Source organism: Lepisosteus oculatus, chromosome 18 (genome assembly GCF_040954835.1).
Source record: "Lepisosteus oculatus isolate fLepOcu1 chromosome 18, fLepOcu1.hap2, whole genome shotgun sequence".
Taxonomy (NCBI): domain Eukaryota; kingdom Metazoa; phylum Chordata; class Actinopteri; order Semionotiformes; family Lepisosteidae; genus Lepisosteus; species Lepisosteus oculatus.
This window is the reverse complement of record NC_090713.1, coordinates 19,836,378-19,853,364: the sequence shown is the minus strand read 5'-3', so window position 1 is coordinate 19,853,364 and position 16,987 is coordinate 19,836,378. Positions and strand designations below refer to the sequence as shown.

General features: G+C 53.4%; 1 protein-coding gene across 1 annotated transcript in view; it reads right to left on the bottom strand.

Annotated features, from left to right (window-relative positions):
• Positions 1–719: 719 nt before the first annotated feature.
• The window catches only part of LOC102697333 (sodium/potassium/calcium exchanger 3), a 52,351-nt gene continuing 36,083 nt past the window's right edge, over positions 720–16,987 (bottom strand). Inside the window, exons 9-17 of the mRNA XM_069180591.1 lie at positions 16,190–16,243; positions 14,685–14,818; positions 12,853–13,016; positions 11,183–11,480; positions 9,955–10,121; positions 7,137–7,251; positions 6,111–6,223; positions 5,760–5,825; positions 720–4,231 (exon numbers count right to left, since the gene is read on the bottom strand). Of these exons, the coding sequence (XP_069036692.1) occupies positions 4,094–4,231; positions 5,760–5,825; positions 6,111–6,223; positions 7,137–7,251; positions 9,955–10,121; positions 11,183–11,480; positions 12,853–13,016; positions 14,685–14,818; positions 16,190–16,243 (1,249 nt within the window). The 3' untranslated portion in view covers positions 720–4,093. The remainder of the gene's footprint in view (positions 4,232–5,759; positions 5,826–6,110; positions 6,224–7,136; positions 7,252–9,954; positions 10,122–11,182; positions 11,481–12,852; positions 13,017–14,684; positions 14,819–16,189; positions 16,244–16,987) is intronic.

The window sequence follows — 16,987 nt, the reverse complement described above, 5'->3', positions numbered from 1 at the left end:
TCGGTATCTCTAGTTTCTAGAACAGTCGCTAGAGAGCGTGTGATTATTGATCTGGAGCCCCCAGAGCCGATCGCAAGTCACTTCGGTACCTCTAGTTTCCAGAACAGTCTCTAGAGAGCGTGTGATTATTGATCTGGAGCCCCTAGAGCTGATCGCAAGTCACTTCGGTATCTCTAGTTTCTAGAACAGTCGCTAGAGAGTGTGTGATTATTGATCTGGAGCCCCCAGAGCCGATCGCAAGTCACTTCGGTACCTCTAGTTTCTAGAACAGTCTCTAGAGAGCGTGTGATTATTGATCTGGAGCCCCCAGAGCCGATCGCAAGTCACTTCGGTACCTCTAGTTTCCAGAACAGTCTCTAGAGAGCGTGTGATTATTGATCTGGAGCCCCTAGAGCTGATCGCAAGTCACTTCGGTATCTCTAGTTTCTAGAACAGTCGCTAGAGAGCGTGTGATTATTGATCTGGAGCCCCCAGAGCCGATCGCAAGTCACTTCGGTACCTCTAGTTTCTAGAACAGTCTCTAGAGAGCGTGTGATTATTGATCTGGAGCCCCAGAGCCGATCGCAAGCACTGGTTCCAGCTCGTGTCTCGTGAGTCGCTAGCGTGTCCCTCCTTCTTGAGGCCCCTCAACGTTTCCTAGGCCCCTAGGCTCTGTGCCTGCAGTGCCTGATGGGAAATCGGGCACTGATCGGAGTCACTTCCAAACGTTTCAGGAATCGTCTTTAAAGGAGCTGATGAGCGCTAAATCACATAGCAGGCCCGTTCCTTCTGGATTCTCTCCAGAGATATAAGAATGCTTTATCTCCAGGAGAGGGGTGGGGGGGGAGTTCAATTTGTTTTGTCTGTTGTTTGGGGGTGGGGGTCTCGTTAAGAGTGAAGATCAGACCCAGGAGCAGGTTACAACAAGTTAACATCATTTATAAGAGCAGGCGACATCATCTTTTCTGGCTGGACACTGAACGAGAACGAACACACACCTGCAGTCTGCGTGCCTACCAGAATTTTTCCATCAGCAGCGACTTTAGAGTCGCTTCTGGAACAGCTGTCATTTCAGAGAACCGGTCGACGCTGGTAGCAGGGATGTGAAGCACAATGTGAATGAACAAAGCAGCCTGCATCACAGTGGGAGGGGCCTGGCCACAACCCCGCCCCACTATCTCCCCATTGGACGGGATGAAAACGTGCTCATTACATATGTGATGAGAGGGGTGGAGCTTAGCAGCGGTAGATTGGTATAGAGAGATATAATAAATGGTTAATCTCTTTTAAGCATCCTATTACAAAAAGGAAAACAAAAAAGAATCCTAATAAAAATCCTTCGGCAAACTATTTAGGAAACACACTCATCGGGTTGTCATAAAATATCAAAATACATCACAGAGAAATCTAGGTGCTCTTCCTTGTTTGTACTTATAAAACTATGTAAAAGATTTAGTAAACATTTAGCAAAGATAGGTGAGGTTCCACACACTCACTTTATAATACTCATAAATATACTGTACGATTTTTTTGTCTTTGTCTTAAAACATTGATCGTAACTATTAAATACTAGTGAAACCATAGCAAACCCATACACAAGTTATCAAAAGTGGCGACACTCATTAATTATAGAAACACGTATTAAATATTATAAACACGAGTTATAGAAATGCTTATTAAACATGTGCAAGTTTTTGTTCGGTTCGTGAGAGACGCGGTTCGTGAGTCTGAGACTTGAAACTGCCCTCAGTCCCCAAGAGCAGGGACACGTCGCCCAGAGACAGGGTGACCACTGACCGGCCAGTCAGAAGAGCTGCCCGGACAGGATGATTAATTACAGCACGACTCCTGTCAGTAAGCTCAACGCTGCCCCCAGTGCCTGATGTCTGTAATCCCCCTGTAGCTAGAGATGGCTTATGTTTTTTGACCTTCTGAATAGGCAGACTTCAGTTAAAAGTCAATTACAATTTGGAATTTGCCTATCCGATTGCTGTCTGAAATCACAACCTGTTTGGACACTGAGAAAGCACCTCTCACGCGCCTGCCTCATCAGAGACATTTGCCACCTTGTTCCACAGCGCCTGACAGGAGAGTGAGGTCTGATTGGAGGAGGTGGGGGAGGGGGTGTGTCTCAGTGACATCACTGCGCTCCACAGCGCCTGACAGGAGAGTGAGCTCTGATTGGAGGAGGGGGGGGTGTGTTTCAGTGACATCTCTACACTCCACAGGGCCCGACAGGAGAGTGAGCTCTGACTGGAGGAGGGGGAGAGTGTCTCAGTGACATTCGTCCAGAACGAATCTCTCTCTGCCATCCCCCCCACCCTCAATCCTGGAGTTTTGTGGAGGGGGTCTACTCGCCTCCATTCCGACCCACCTCTAAGTTATTCCTTGGCTCGTGATTCAACCAGAATCCTTATTTGACAGGAGCCTAGAAACCCCAAAGGATTTCTCAGCGCAAACTGCCGACATGCTGATCTTGAGAACGTCCAGAGGCCTTCAGCTGGAAGCTGTGCTCTGTGACAAGTGTCCCGCAACAACGTCCTGATTGACTTAGAAAGGGAAAGGGCTGGGGGCTCGGGGTTCGATTTTGGACCCGAGGAGCTGTCTGTGTGGAGTCTGCATGTTCTCTCGTGGTCTGGGTGTTTCCTCCGGGTTCCTCCCACTGTCCACAGACACGCTGGTAGGCTCATTCTGGGAAAGCTGGGCTTCTGGGAAAACTGGCCCTGGTGTGAGTGTATGCGCGCCCTGTGATGGACTGGCATCCCGTCCAGGGTGTACCCTGCCTTGTGCCCCAGTGCTTGATGGGATAGACCCCACCCTGAATTGGAAGAAGCAGTAAGACAATGGAAGGGTAGAAGGCTTATTGCTGATCTGGTGTGTGTTATTGAGTAGTGTATCCATCTACACCAGCTTGATTAATATCCACCCCTCGATATCAGCCGCCTCAAAGGAGGTGGCCTGACTGTGCTTGTTTCTTTCAAATGAGATCTGTCACAATTTTGTTACATGTCCACACAGTTTGCAAACACCCGCTGTTGTGAGACTGAAGTCACGACGACGATAATAATAATAATTGCTTACACTTCTATAGCGCCTTTCTGGACCCTCCCACTCAGAGCTCTGTCCAGGTCATGGGGATCCCCTCCACCCCCAGCAGTGTGTACCCCGACCTGGATGAGGCGCCAGTCCGCTCCCCACACCCCAGCTCTCAGTGGGGAGGAGAGCAGAGTGATGGAGCCAGTTCAGAGAGGGGGGTTATCAGGAGGCCATGATGGGTAAAGGCCAGGGGGGAAATTTGGCCAGGACACCGGGGTGACACCCCTACTCTTCTCGAGAAACACCCTGGGGTTTTTAATGACCACAGAGAGTCAGGACCTCGGTTTGACGTCTCATCCGAAGGACGGCGCCTGTTTACAGTCTAGTGTCCCCCGTCACTATACTGGGGCATCAGGACCCACACAGACCACAGGGTGAGCGCCCCCTGCTGGCCCCACTAAGACCTCTTCTGTTGATCACTGTGCCGGTTGGCTTATTGTTGAAGAGGAGGGGGACCCAGTGTTGGCTCAGGACAGTCATACCTAGATCCTAGATCTTCGCCTGAGCTCTGATTCACTGCCCGGGCTCCTGAGGAGCCCCTAACCAGTCAGTGAGCTAGTCACCCCGTCTGGAATAATATCCATCTCTGTATCTCTCTTTGCTCATCCCAGCACTGGCCTGTCGGAGCTCAGTTCTTATTGGCCTCATTCCCCTTCAAGTATCAGAAAGCCCCAATTCTGACTCCTCACCCCCCACCCCATCCAGACCCCAGGCCCCCTGGGAACGGAAAAGGGCGAACCGGCGTCTGGGCAGCTACACTGACGCGACAGAATCAAACGACTGCAGGTGGAGCTGCCGGGCCCCCCCCCCCCGCAGGCCGGGGCTCGACCCCGGCGACCTCTGCCTCCGGCCAGACCTCAGCCTGTTCGGGTTAGAGGTCACTGCGTGGGCGGGCGGGATAGCAAGAACAAACGAATGAATGGAAGGACAGCCGGATGGGGAGAGTCGGAGAGTTGGGTCGCGGTTTTGGCGAGCCGGGCGCCGCACAGCTGGGGGAGGGGGCGCGCGGTGGCGCCTCCTACAGGCAGGCGGGGAGGTTGGCGAGGACGTTGAGCTCGATGAGGATGGAGCAGAGGAGGAAGATGGCGTAGAGGGTGAGGACGCTCAGCCCCAGCTTCCGATCCAGCCTCCAGTGGTTCAGATGCACGCCCAGGACCTGGGAACAGACGAGAGACAGGCAGCAGGTGTTACACCCTGTCCTGCTGGAATCAGGCAAGTAGCCAGCAAAAGTCTTTTCCTTAATTAACTGGGATACATGGATTACACCCAACTCTGAACTGGTTTTCTGTTCTGCTGCCTGATTTATTCCCCCATTCAAACCCACTGTCGACCGAGAGTCTATCCCAGCAAGCAATGGGCGCGTGGCGGGGTACACCCTGGATGGGACGTCAGTCCATCACAGGACACCCACACACACTCACACCAGGGCCAGTTTTCCCAGAAGCCAATTAACCCACCAGCATGTCTCTGGACTGTGGGAGGAAGCCGGAGCTCTTGAAGAAACCCAGGGAGAACATGCAAACTCCACGCAGACAGCCCCCCACAGGTGCGGATTCGAACCCGAGGCCCCCCGGCCTGCCACCATTGATCCAGGAGGTGCCGAAATGTCAAGATACTTTCACGGCAGATAGGTTTGCTTCGACCACATTCCCTCTGTTCCCTAATGGGGTCGAAGGTGTCCCTGGCAGGGTTCTGGTGCTGTCCAGTGCGATAACCTGGACACTGGAACTGCCTCAGCTGGGAGAGGCAGGAACGGACTGTAGGATGGCCGACCCTGCCTAAAAACATCTGGGAACATCTGGATCAAAAGCCGTTGTTAAGTAACCCTCCCTCCCCATAGCAAAACCCTTCTCTGCTACTGGAACATCCCTGGGTTGGGCGACAATACGTAAGGTCATCATTCAGATGCTCCTTGGAGGTCTGGGCACTATATGACCAAGGGCCAGCACAGGGGTGTAGCAGTTAGCATTGCTGCCCCACATCTGTTGGGCATTCAGTTTGATTCTGGCCTGAGATGCTTCTGTATGGAGTTTGCATGTTCCCCACATGTTGGCTCGGATTTCTCCAGGGACTCTGGTTTCCTCCTGCTAGCCCAAAGACACGCAGGCGATTGGCATCTTGGTGTGTTTGTGGGCACCCTGTGATGGACTGGCGCCTGGGTGTCTGGGCTTCTAAACCCTGCATGAGGGATCAGTGATTTTCTCTCAGTGGATGGGAGGAGGAGCTTGTACTTAGGCTGAGCTCTCGATGGAAGCGCTAGACAGCACCAAACTAGCCCTGAGAGGTGGGTATTGATTCTGCTCTCCACCATCTAGTCCACCAACCTGTTCAGGATTAGAGTGAGGTTAAGGGTTAGGGTTAGCATTAAGATTAGGGTTAGAATTAGGGTTAGGGCTAGGCTTGTACTAAACGCTGTCCCCATCAGCATGAATCCTTGGAGGAACAACAGGTTGATTAGGAAGCTTGCTCCACAGCCCCACAACTCTTTGTGGAAAGTGATGCCTCCCGTTTTCTCTCCTAGATTCACCTCCTCTTAGTTTCATAACTTAATTTACTTTTCTCTCTGTTTAGGACAGGGATTATTAATGGTTTAATGATGGCAGATAACACCTTTATACTGGAAAACCCTCAACACCATCATGGAAGAGTCTTGCACAGCCTGGCGTAGCAGGAACACTACTCACAGTGAGAAAGACAGAGGCCAGCAGCAGGATCACTGAGTACAGCAGCCCTTTGCTGTTTATGAAGACCTGCAACAGAGAAAGAGCTAGAGAGTACACAGGGACAGAAAGAATCCTGTTGTTTACTGCAGCTCTAATCTTTACAGTTCCCTGAGAGATCCCATCTGCAAGCTGCGCCGTTAAGCACAAGCCGCGAGTTTTTTAGAAACACATGATTGCGTGTCGAGCCCAGGAAACGCACAAGCACATCAGCTGTAAAACTCTTTGATCACGCACAGCCCGTGCTGTCGGCGATTAGTCATGCCTGTCAAACAGCAATCGTTTGGTTTTGCCTGGGGAGAGATAGCCACTTACGGATGAGCCGTAGTCCACCACAAGAGTCTGCATGGCCCAAGGGAAGCCCAGTCCCAGCAGGATGTCGAATATATTGCTACCGATGGAGTTCGAAACAGCCATGTCCCCCATCCCTGTGCAGAGAGGAAATGTTTAAGGGAGAACCCTTCACTTTCAGCCTTACTAAACCAAGTGGCCAAAATATCAGGAGCATCACGACCAAAGCCATTATCTCATTCAGGATCACCTACAGCTGAGTACCATAGGTGTGTGTGACTGAAATAATCCTTCCACTAGTTTTCCCAGATTTCAGTAGGAAGCTCCAGATATTTTGGCCAGGAGGTGGTGTAAGTACATAATCACCACAAATTCTTACAGATGTTCAATAGAATAAGATCTATTAAATGATATTAGAAAATGAGTCATTAGAAAAGCCGAAAAGCTATGTCCCACAGTTTGATAGTCCATGATATAATTCTGTTCTTCAGATGCAGTATTTCAGATGTGGCCTAGATCTGTAAGACTAATGAGTAAATAAGCCCAAGTAAAAGATCATAGAAGAGCAACAACACTATCTCCAGAGCTCAGGGTCTAACAACCACTTGGAAGACACACAGTGATCATTTTGCACCAGCAGCCCCACCTGGGAGACGCACAGTGATCATTCTGCACCAGCAGCCCCACCTGGGAGACGCACAGTGCTCATTCTGCACCAGCAGCCCCCACCTGGGAGACACACAGCGACCATTCTGCACCAGCAGCCCCCACCTGGGAGACACACAGTGATCATTCTGCACCAGCAGCCCCCACCTGGGAGACACACAGTGTTCATTCTGCACCAGCAGCCCCCACCTGGGAGACACACAGCGACCATTCTGCACCAGCAGCCCCACCTGGGAGACACACAGTGACCATTCTGCACCAGCAGCCCCACCTGGGAGACACACAGTGTTCATTCTTGCAATTCCTGATCTCACTGCTCTCCCCTAATGCCAGAAAGCCTGTCAGCGGGAATGGGACAGGCAGGGAACTGCTTCCTTTATTTACCCTGCCTGGCGACGATGAGGCTGGCCATGCAGTCCGGCACGCTGGTCCCGGCTGCCAGGAAGGTGATGCCCATGATCACATCCGGGATGCCCAGCGTATAGCTGATGATGGTCACCTGGGGGGAGAGACGAGAGGCTGTAACGTTAATGTCAAGGGCGCCCCCTGCGCCCCACCACGTAGAGGGCAGAGCCCCGAAACGCACTGCCTGTAGAATGCGCGTCAGGTTACAGTGACACACAGTGGTAATGTTTGCGTACCAACCATTTGGAGCCACGTTCCTGTGCTGCAGGGATTTGGCAAACTTGCTGGTGCTACTACAGCTGCTATTACTACTGGTCTACTACACCTGCTGTTACTACTGATCTACTACAGCTGCTATTACTACTGATCTACTACACCTGCTATTTACTACTGTTCTACTACAGCTACTATTACTACTGATCTACTACACCTGCTATTACTACTGCTCTACTACAGCTGCTATTACTACTGCTCTGCTACAGCTGCTATTACTACTGCTCTACTACAGCTGCTATTACTACTGATCTACTACACCTGCTATTACTACTGCTCTACTACAGCTGCTATTACTACTGCTCTACTACACCTGCTGTTACTACTTCTCTGCTACAGCTGCTATTACTACTGCTCTGCTACAGCTGCTATTACTACTGCTCTGCTACAGCTGCTATTACTACTGATCTACTACAGCTGCTATTACTACTGCTCTACTACACCTGCTATTACTACTGATCTACTACACCTGCTATTACTACTGATCTACTACACCTGCTATTACTACTGCTCTACTACAGCTGCTATTACTACTGCTCTGCTACAGCTGCTATTACTACTGATCTACTACAGCTGCTATTACTACTGGTCTACTACAGCTGCTATTACTACTGCTCTACTACAGCTGCTCTTCCTACTGATCTACTACAGATGCTTTTACTACTGATCTACTACAGCTGTTGATCCTGCTACTGTTACAGATACTGCCACTATTACGTCTAGCACCACTGCTATTACTACTAAGAGTACTACTACTAACAAGGATATTAACAAGCTGTGCCCATTTCTGTAGCATTCTCCTGCAGCCTGCTGCAGGTTAAGTGACACAACAGCACCACCTGCTGCCTACTCGCTGTCACTGCCGCAGAGCGGGCATTACCCCTGGGTGACTTTACAATTACCCCCAGGATCAGAATATGACAGGGAACTCGACGTTGTCTACACAGAAATATTTGATCGAATCTCTTCTTCATTTGGCAGTAACAAGGTGTGTCAAGAGATGTACAGTTACCCCCTCGAGCTCACATTAGATGTCAGAGCATCATAACTACAGCGTGTCGCATGTGTTTTTTAATCACATTCAAGGATGTATCGTTAACAAATACGTATACTGGCGAAGTAACAATTGCTCTGATCAACACACTTGCAATTAACTTCGTTTCTTATACAGGGGGCCATATCTTATATTTGAAACACACACGATCCTGCTGGAGTGTTATACAAGCCAGCAGCCCTGTCACCCTGCAGCTCACAACTGGCAGCCCCACTGGAGACTCAGCAGGTGGGAGCCTGGTCAGTACCTGGAGGGGAGACTCCTGGGAAAGCTGAGACTGCTGCTGGAAGAGGTGTTAGTGGGGCCAGCAGGGGGCGCTCACCCTGCGGTCTGTGTGGGTCCTGATGCCCCAGTATAGTGACGGGGGACACTAGACTGTAAACAGGCGCCGTCCTTCGGATGAGACGTCAAACCGAGGTCCTGACTCTCTGTGGTCATTAAAAATCCCAGGGTGTTTCTCGAGAAGAGTAGGGGTGTTACCCCGGTGTCCTGGCCAAATTTCCCCCCTGGCCTTTACCCATCATGGCCTCCTAATAACCCCCCTCTCTGAACTGGCTCCATCACTCTGCTCTCCTCCCCACTGAGAGCTGGGGTGTGGGGAGCGGACTGGCGCCTCATCCAGGTGGGGGTACACACTGCTGGGGGTGGAGGGGATCCCCATTACCTGTAAAGCGCTTTGAGTGGAGGGTCCAGAAAAGCACTATATAAGTGTAACCAATTATTATTATTATTATTATTATATGAACTAGGTCATGATTCTGATGGGGTTTTTTTGGTACTCCTAGACAGCTGACCAGTTAAAGCTTTTCCACAGACTGTTACTGTAAACACACAATCCTAGTCTTTCTCAGTTAGTCTGATGGGATGTCACAACTTCGGCGTGTCAACTCTGTTTGACAGCTTCTCTTTCATCAGCAACGTCTTGTCTTGGCCAAAATTAAAATTAATAAAGTATCTGCCCAAAGTGCTGCTGCCTCACAGTGTGGGGGCCCTGGGTTCAGTTCCAGATCTGGGGTGCTGTCTGGGTGGAGTCTGCATGTTCTCCCCATGTTCACAGATGTTTCCTCCCACAGTCCCAAAGACATTCTGGTAGGTTAATTGGGTTCTGGGAGGATTGGTCCTGGTGGTAGTGTGAGTGTGTGTCTGTGTGTGACCTGGGATGGACCCTGTCTTGCGCCTGCTGCTTGCTGAGATAGTCTCCAACTGCCCCATAACCCTGAATTAGATGAAACTGTTAGAAAATACCCTGGCTTCCGTCAAGAAACAGCAGGATGGGATCCTGGGATCAGTTAATTACTAACTGCTTAACAGGCTGGATGGACCTCTTTGTAACCTATCTAATGTTCTTATTTAGTGATACAACCTGGGTGGACTGGAGCACCTTAGTTAGGTGGACAATTGCTGTGCCCCCTATACAGACGTGAACCCACAATCCACCTTTCCTACGATAAAAGGTTGCCCAGCTCTCACCATCCAGACCATGACGTAGGAGAAGATGGCTATCCAGAGGGTGGACATCAGGAAGGTCACCATGAACCACTTGTGCCAGCGTGGCAGGATGCAGTTGGGCACAGTGCAGTAGAGCAGCAGAGACAGGGGCCAGGATACCAGCCACTTCACCCGGGCACACAGTCCCCCTGCGGGTACAGAGCAGAGGAGAGAGAGTATCAGACACTGCCCGGGCACACAGTCCCCCTGCGGGTACAGAGCAGAGGAGAGAGAGTGTCAGACACTGCCCGGGCACACAGTCCCCCTGCGGGTACAGAGCACAGGAGAGAGAGTATCAGACACTGCCCGGGCACACAGTCCCCCTGTGGGTACAGAGCAGAGGAGAGAGTATCAGACACTGCCCGAGAACACGGTCCCCCTGTGGGTACAGAGCAGAGGACAGAGAGTATCGGACACTGCCCGGGCACACAGCCCCCCTGTAGGTACAGAGCAGAGGACAGAGAGTATCAGACACTGCCTGGGCACACAGCCCCCCTGCAGGTTCAGAGCACAGGAGAGAGAGTATCAGACACTGCCCGGGCACACAGCCCCCCTGCGGGTTCAGAGCACAGGACAGAGAGTATCAGACACTGCCCGGGCACACAGTCCCCCTGCGGGTACAGAGCAGAGGAGAGAAAGTATCAGACACTGCCCGGGCACACAGTCCCCCTGCGGGTACAGAGCACAGGAGAGAGAGTATCAGACACTGCCCAGGCACACAGTCCCCCTGCGGGTTCAGAGCACAGGAGAGAGAGTATCAGACACTGCCCGGGCACACAGCCCCCCTGTGGGTACAGAGCAGAGTAGAGAGAGTATGAGACACTGCCCGGGCACACAGTCCCCCTGCGGGTACAGAGCACAGGACAGAGTATCAGACACTGCCCGGGCACACAGCCTCCCTGTGGGTACAGAGCAGAGGAGAGAGAGTATCAGACACTGCCCGAGAACACAGCCCCCCTGCGGGTACAGAGCACAGGAGAGAGAGTATCAGACACTGCCTGGGCACAAAGCCCCCCTGCAGGTACAGAGCACAGGAGAGAGAGTATCAGACACTGCCCGAGAACACAGCCCCCCTGCGGGTACAGAGCAGAGGAGAGAGAGTATCAGACACTGCCCGGGCACACAGTCCCCTTGCGGGTACAGAGCAGAGGAGAGAGTATCAGACAGACCTTTCCTTGGCTATTCTAAGCCAGCCTGCATGCCCGCTTACCTGGCATCCGCAGGGGAGAGAAGACCCCTTCCTCCTCATCTTCCTCCTCCTCGGGCCGGCCGGGATCGCCCCCCGTCTCGCCCTCCGGGCGCCCCGCTTCGTCCCTCTCCCCGGGCTCCTCCAGGGGCTGCCTCTCGTGGTCCAGGGCACCCCCGTTCTCCAGAGCCCAGGAGCCCCCGCCGCCACCGCCGCCCCCGCCGCCCCCCGCCGCGGACACGCCCCTCGCCGGGGTGTCCTCGCCCCCCGCCCCGCTGCCGCTGCTGCCCCCGGGGCTCCTGGTGCGGATCAGCCGCTGCCTCTGCCGGGCGGGAGAGAGGGGGAGAACGTGGGTCCTGGTGCTCCGGAGGGGCTGGTGTTCTTGAGATCCGGGGATCTTGGGTTCTGGGGTTCGGGAGCACACTGGTACAGTAGAGCCCAGTGGTGTGCAGTCTGGTACAGTTGAGCACACTGGTGCCCAGTCTGGTACAGTAGAGCACAGTGCTGCCCAGTCTGGTACAGTAGAGCCCAGTGGAGCCCAGTCTGGTACAGTAGAGCACACTGGTGCCCAGTCTGGTACAGTAGAGCCCAGTGGAGCCCAGTCTGGTACAGTAGAGCCCAGTGGTGTCCAGTCTGGTACAGTGGAGCACACTGGTGCCCAGTCTGGTACAGTGGAGCACACTGGAGCCCAGTCTGGTACAGTAGAGCACAGTGCTGCCCAGTCTGGTACAGTAGAGCCCAGTGGAGCCCAGTCTGGTACAGTAGAGCACACTGGTGCCCAGTCTGGTACAGTAGAGCCCAGTGGAGCCCAGTCTGGTACAGTGGAGCCCAGTGGTGTTCAGTCTGGTACAGTAGAGCACCCTGGTGCCCAGTCTGGTACAGTGGAGCACACTAGTGCCCAGTCTGGTACAGTGGAGAACACTGGTGCCCAGTCTGGTACAGTAGAGCCCAGTGGAGCCCAGTCTGGTACAGTAGAGCCCAGTGGAGCCCAGTGGAGCCCAGTCTGGTACAGTGGAGCCCAGTGGTGTTCAGTCTGGTACAGTAGAGCCCAGTGGAGCCCAGTCTGGTACAGTAGAGCACACTGGTGCCCAGTCTGGTACAGTAGAGCCCAGTGGAGCCCAGTGGAGCCCAGTCTGGTACAGTAGAGCCCAGTGGTGTTCAGTCTGGTACAGTAGAGCCCAGTAGAGCCCAGTGGAGCCCAGTCTGGTACAGTGGAGCCCAGTGGTGTTCAGTCTGGTGCAGTAGAGCCCAGTGGAGCCCATTAGAGCCCAGTCTGGTACAGTAGAGCCCAGTGGAGCCCAGTGCAGCCCAGTCTGGTACAGTAGAGCCCAGTGGTGTTTAGTCTGGTACAGTAGAGCCCAGTAGAACCCAGTCTGGTACAGTAGAGCCCAGTGCAGCCCAGTCAGAAACAGTAGAGCCCAGTGCAGCCCAGTCAGATACAGTAGAGCCCACTGGTGCCCAGTCAGACACAGTAGAGCCCAGTGCAGCCCAGTCAGATACAGTGGAGCCCACTGGTGCCCAGTCAGACACAGTAGAGCCCACTGGTGCCCAGTCAGATACAGTAGAGCCCACTGGTGCCCAGTCAGACACAGTAGAGCCCACTGGTGCCCAGTCAGACACAGTAGAGCCCAGTGCAGCCCAGTCAGATACAGCAGAGCCCCGGAGAGGCCAGTCCCAGTGCCCGCAGGACTCACCTCGTTGATGAGCATGCGGCCGGCCATGCTGAGCCGCGTGCGGGGGGAGAAGTGCTGGGTGATCATGATGCGCAGGCTGGCCTCGGGGAAGGACAGCTGGTGGGGGTGCAGGCTGAAGAGCTCGTCCACCATCAGGACCGGGGACTCCTGGACCGAGCGCCGGCCTGCCGAGGACACAGGGGGGTCACGACAGAGCAGACTGGGCAGGATGGGTCTGGTCAAGAGACACCACCCCATCTAGGAGGACAAACTCCTAGCCAGCAGCCATATCGCCCTGCAGCTCCCCACTGGAGACTCAGCAGGTGGGAGCCTGACCAGTACCTGGAGGGGAGACTCCTGGGAAAGCTGAGGCTGCTGCTGGAAGAGGTGTTAGTGGGGGCCAGCAGGGGGCGCTCACCCTGCGGTCTGTGTGGGTCCTAATGCCCCAGTATAGTGACGGGGGACGCTAGACTGTAAACAGGCGCCGTCCTTCAGATGAGATGTAAAACCAAGGTCCTGTGCAGGAGACACACAACTCCGATGTCACTGAGAGCCCACTGGTGCCCAGTCAGATACAGTAGAGCACACTGGAGCCCAGTCTGGTACAGTAGAGCCCACTGGTGCCCAGTCAGATACAGTAGAGCACACTGGAGCCCAGTCCGGTACAGTAGAGCCCACTGGTGCCCAGTCAGATACAGTAGAGCACACTGGAGCCCAGTCTGGTACAGTAGAACCCACTGGTGCCCAATCAGATACAGTAGAGCACACTGGAGCCCAGTCTGGTACAGTAGAGCCCACTGGTGCCCAGTCAGATACAGTATAGCATACTGGAGCCCAGTCTGGTACAGTAGAGCCAAGTGCTGCCCAGTCTGGTACAGTAGAGCCCACTGGTGCCTAGTCTGGTACAGTAGAGCACACTGGAGCCCAGTCAGATACTGTATAGCACACTGGTGCCCAGTCAGATACAGTAGAGCCCACTGGAGCCCACTTACTGGCTGCAGTACATTATACCACATTGTGATCACAGACTGCTTCACCTCAGTCAGTACTAGCATCTCCATTCCATTGCCTTGGTCAGATACAGTAGAGCACACTGGAGCCCAGTCTGGTACAGTAGAACCCACTGGTGCCCAATCAGATACAGTAGAGCACACTGGAGCCCAGTCTGGTACAGTAGAGCCCACTGGTGCCCAGTCAGATACAGTATAGCATACTGGAGCCCAGTCTGGTACAGTAGAGCCAAGTGCTGCCCAGTCTGGTACAGTAGAGCCAAGTGCTGCCCAGTCTGGTACAGTAGAGCCCACTGGTGCCTAGTCTGGTACAGTAGAGCACACTGGAGCCCAGTCAGATACTGTATAGCACACTGGTGCCCAGTCAGATACAGTAGAGCCCACTGGAGCCCACTTACTGGCTGCAGTACATTATACCACATTGTGATCACAGACTGCTTCACCTCAGTCAGTACTAGCATCTCCATTCCATTGCCTCGGCTCACCTGCTGACTACACTTTCAAAAGTGAGCAACAGCCTCAGAAGTCAGGGATCAATTAAATAATGAACGCATCGTCAAGGTATCCACTCCTGATCCTGGAGGGGGTACAATCCAGATCTTACAGGTAACGTGAGTTACAGCCTGGAAGCAGATCAATTAAGACCTATTAGAGACCACTGGATGCCACTCAGAGTCCAGGGCAGAACGAAAACCCGGAGACCCGGAGGTCCAACTGGCCCTGGAGTGAGTGGCAGTGATGTCTTGGAAAGATCCAAGACCAGGACCGGAATTGCAGGGACCGGAATGGGAGTGCATCCTGATCGAAGGGGGGGGGGAGGAGAGACGGGACGAGGACACTCACCCTTCCTCAGCATGACCATGGAGGTTTCGGAGTGCGCCCCCTCCCCCGCGGGCCCCTGCCGGTGCCGGCCGTTCATCAGGTGACACCCCCTGCTGCGCTGGCGCTCCATGAAGTTTTGGATCCTGGAGTTAAACCTGGATCGAGACATCGGAGACTCTTGGATCGGTGGGATTGGATCTCCCGCCATCTTGGGGAAAGCTGAGGCTGCTGCTGGAAGAGGTGTTAGTGGGGGCCAGCAGGGGGCGCTCACCCTGCGGTCTGTGTGGGTCCTGATGCCCCAGTATAGTGAGGGGGGACACTAGACTGTAAACAGGCGCCGTCCTTCGGATGAGACGTCAAACCGAGGTCCTGACTCTCTGTGGTCATTAAAAATCCCAGGGTGTCTCTCGAGAAGAGTAGGGGTGTTACCCCGGTGTCCTGGCCAAATTTCCCCCCTGGCCTTTACCCATCATGGCCTCCTAATAGCCCCCCTCTCTGAACTGGCTCCATCACTCTGCTCTCCTCCCCACTGAGAGCTGGGGTGTGGGGAGCGGACTGGCGCCTCATCCAGGTGGGGGTACACACTGCCGGGGGGTGGTGGGGATCCCCAGGACCTGGAAAGAGCTCTGAGTTGGAGGGTCCAACTCAACTCATTCACTTCATTAACAGAACAGTCACGTATTTGACCCACAATGTAATTGAGGGCTCAGGCAGAACAAGTACCAGAAAACACTGAGTCTGAGATCTCAGATCAAAGAGTTCTAGGCAAACTGAAAGAAACAGTTCTTTCCCGAAGACTAGGGGTTCAAAATTTAAAATAGGGGCCATAATGCTAAACAATATAACACACTAGTAAGGTCTAGAATACTGTGTCTGAAGGGAGTGTCCCACACTGACAGGCTGAAGGAACTGAGTCTCTTTAGTCTGAAAGGAGTGTCCCACACTGACAGGCTGGGGGAACTGAGTCTCTTTAGGCTGAAGGGAGTGTCCCACACTGACAGGCTGAGGGAACTGAGTCTCTTTAGTCTGAAGGGAGTGTCCCACACTGACAGGCATAAGGAACTGAGTCTCTTTAGTTTGAAGGGACTGTCCCATACTGACAGGCTGGAGGAACTGAGTCTCTTTAGTCTGAAGGGACTGTCCCACACTGATGGCTGAGGGAACTGAGTCTCTTTAGTCTGAAGGGAGTGTCTCAGACTGACAGGCTGAGGGAACTGAGTCTCTTTAGTCTGAAGGGAGTGTCCCACACTGACAGGCTGGAGGAACTGAGTCTCTTTAGCCTGAAGGGGGTGTCCCACACTAACAGGCTGAAGGAACTGAGTCTCTTTAGTCTGAAGGCAGTGTCCCACACTGATAGGCTGGAGGCACTGAGTCTCTTTAGTTTTGAACAGAGAAGAACAGAAGGGCACCTGAAACAAGTCCCTGAAGGTGGGGTACAGTCACCAGCTACTCTGTGCAAAAACGCCTGAACCCGAGAAGCACTTCAGGGGAAGACTAGGAGAATTTAATTTCATGCAGGAACTCACTTCATGATGAGGATGTAGACGCCATACATGGATATCAGGATCAGGGACTCCCACCTGCAGGCCAGAGAGAGAAGGGCTGCTGAGATTAGGACAGCAGTGGCTCTCGTTTTCCCTTGTCCATTCGTCAGGAGATGGGCAGGTGTGTATCAGCCCACTGGTGGCTGGAGGGGTGAGGGTACTGTGAAATGCCCTTCCGCTGCCTGTGGTGTACTGGGTGGGTGAGGGGAGTGGATGAGGGGGTGAGTGGATGAACTGATAGCCGGATGGGTGGATGGAATTGATGAATGAATGGATGAATAGATTGATAGGTGGACAGATGGAGGGGTGAATAGACTGGAGGACAGATGGAGGGGTGAATAGACTGGAGGACAGATGGAGGGGTGAATAGACTGGTGGGTGGACAGATGGAGGGGTGAATAGACTGGTAGGTGGACAGATGGAGGGGTGAATAGACTGGAGGACAGATGGAAGGGTGAATAAACTGGTGGACAGATGGAGGGGTGAATAGACTGGAGGACAGATGGAGGGGTGAATAGACTGGTGGGTGGACAGATGGAGGGGTGAATAGACTGGTAGGTGGACAGATGGAGGGGTGAATAGACTGGAGGACAGATGGAGGGGTGAATAGACTGGTGGATGGACAGATGGAGGGGTGAAGAGGCAGGTAGGAGGACAGATGGAGGGGTGTATGGGTGGACAGATGGAGGGGTGAACAGGCAGGTAGGAGGACAGATGGAGGGGTGTATGGGTGGACAGATGGAGGGGTGAAGAGGCAGGTAGGAGGACAGATTGAAGGGT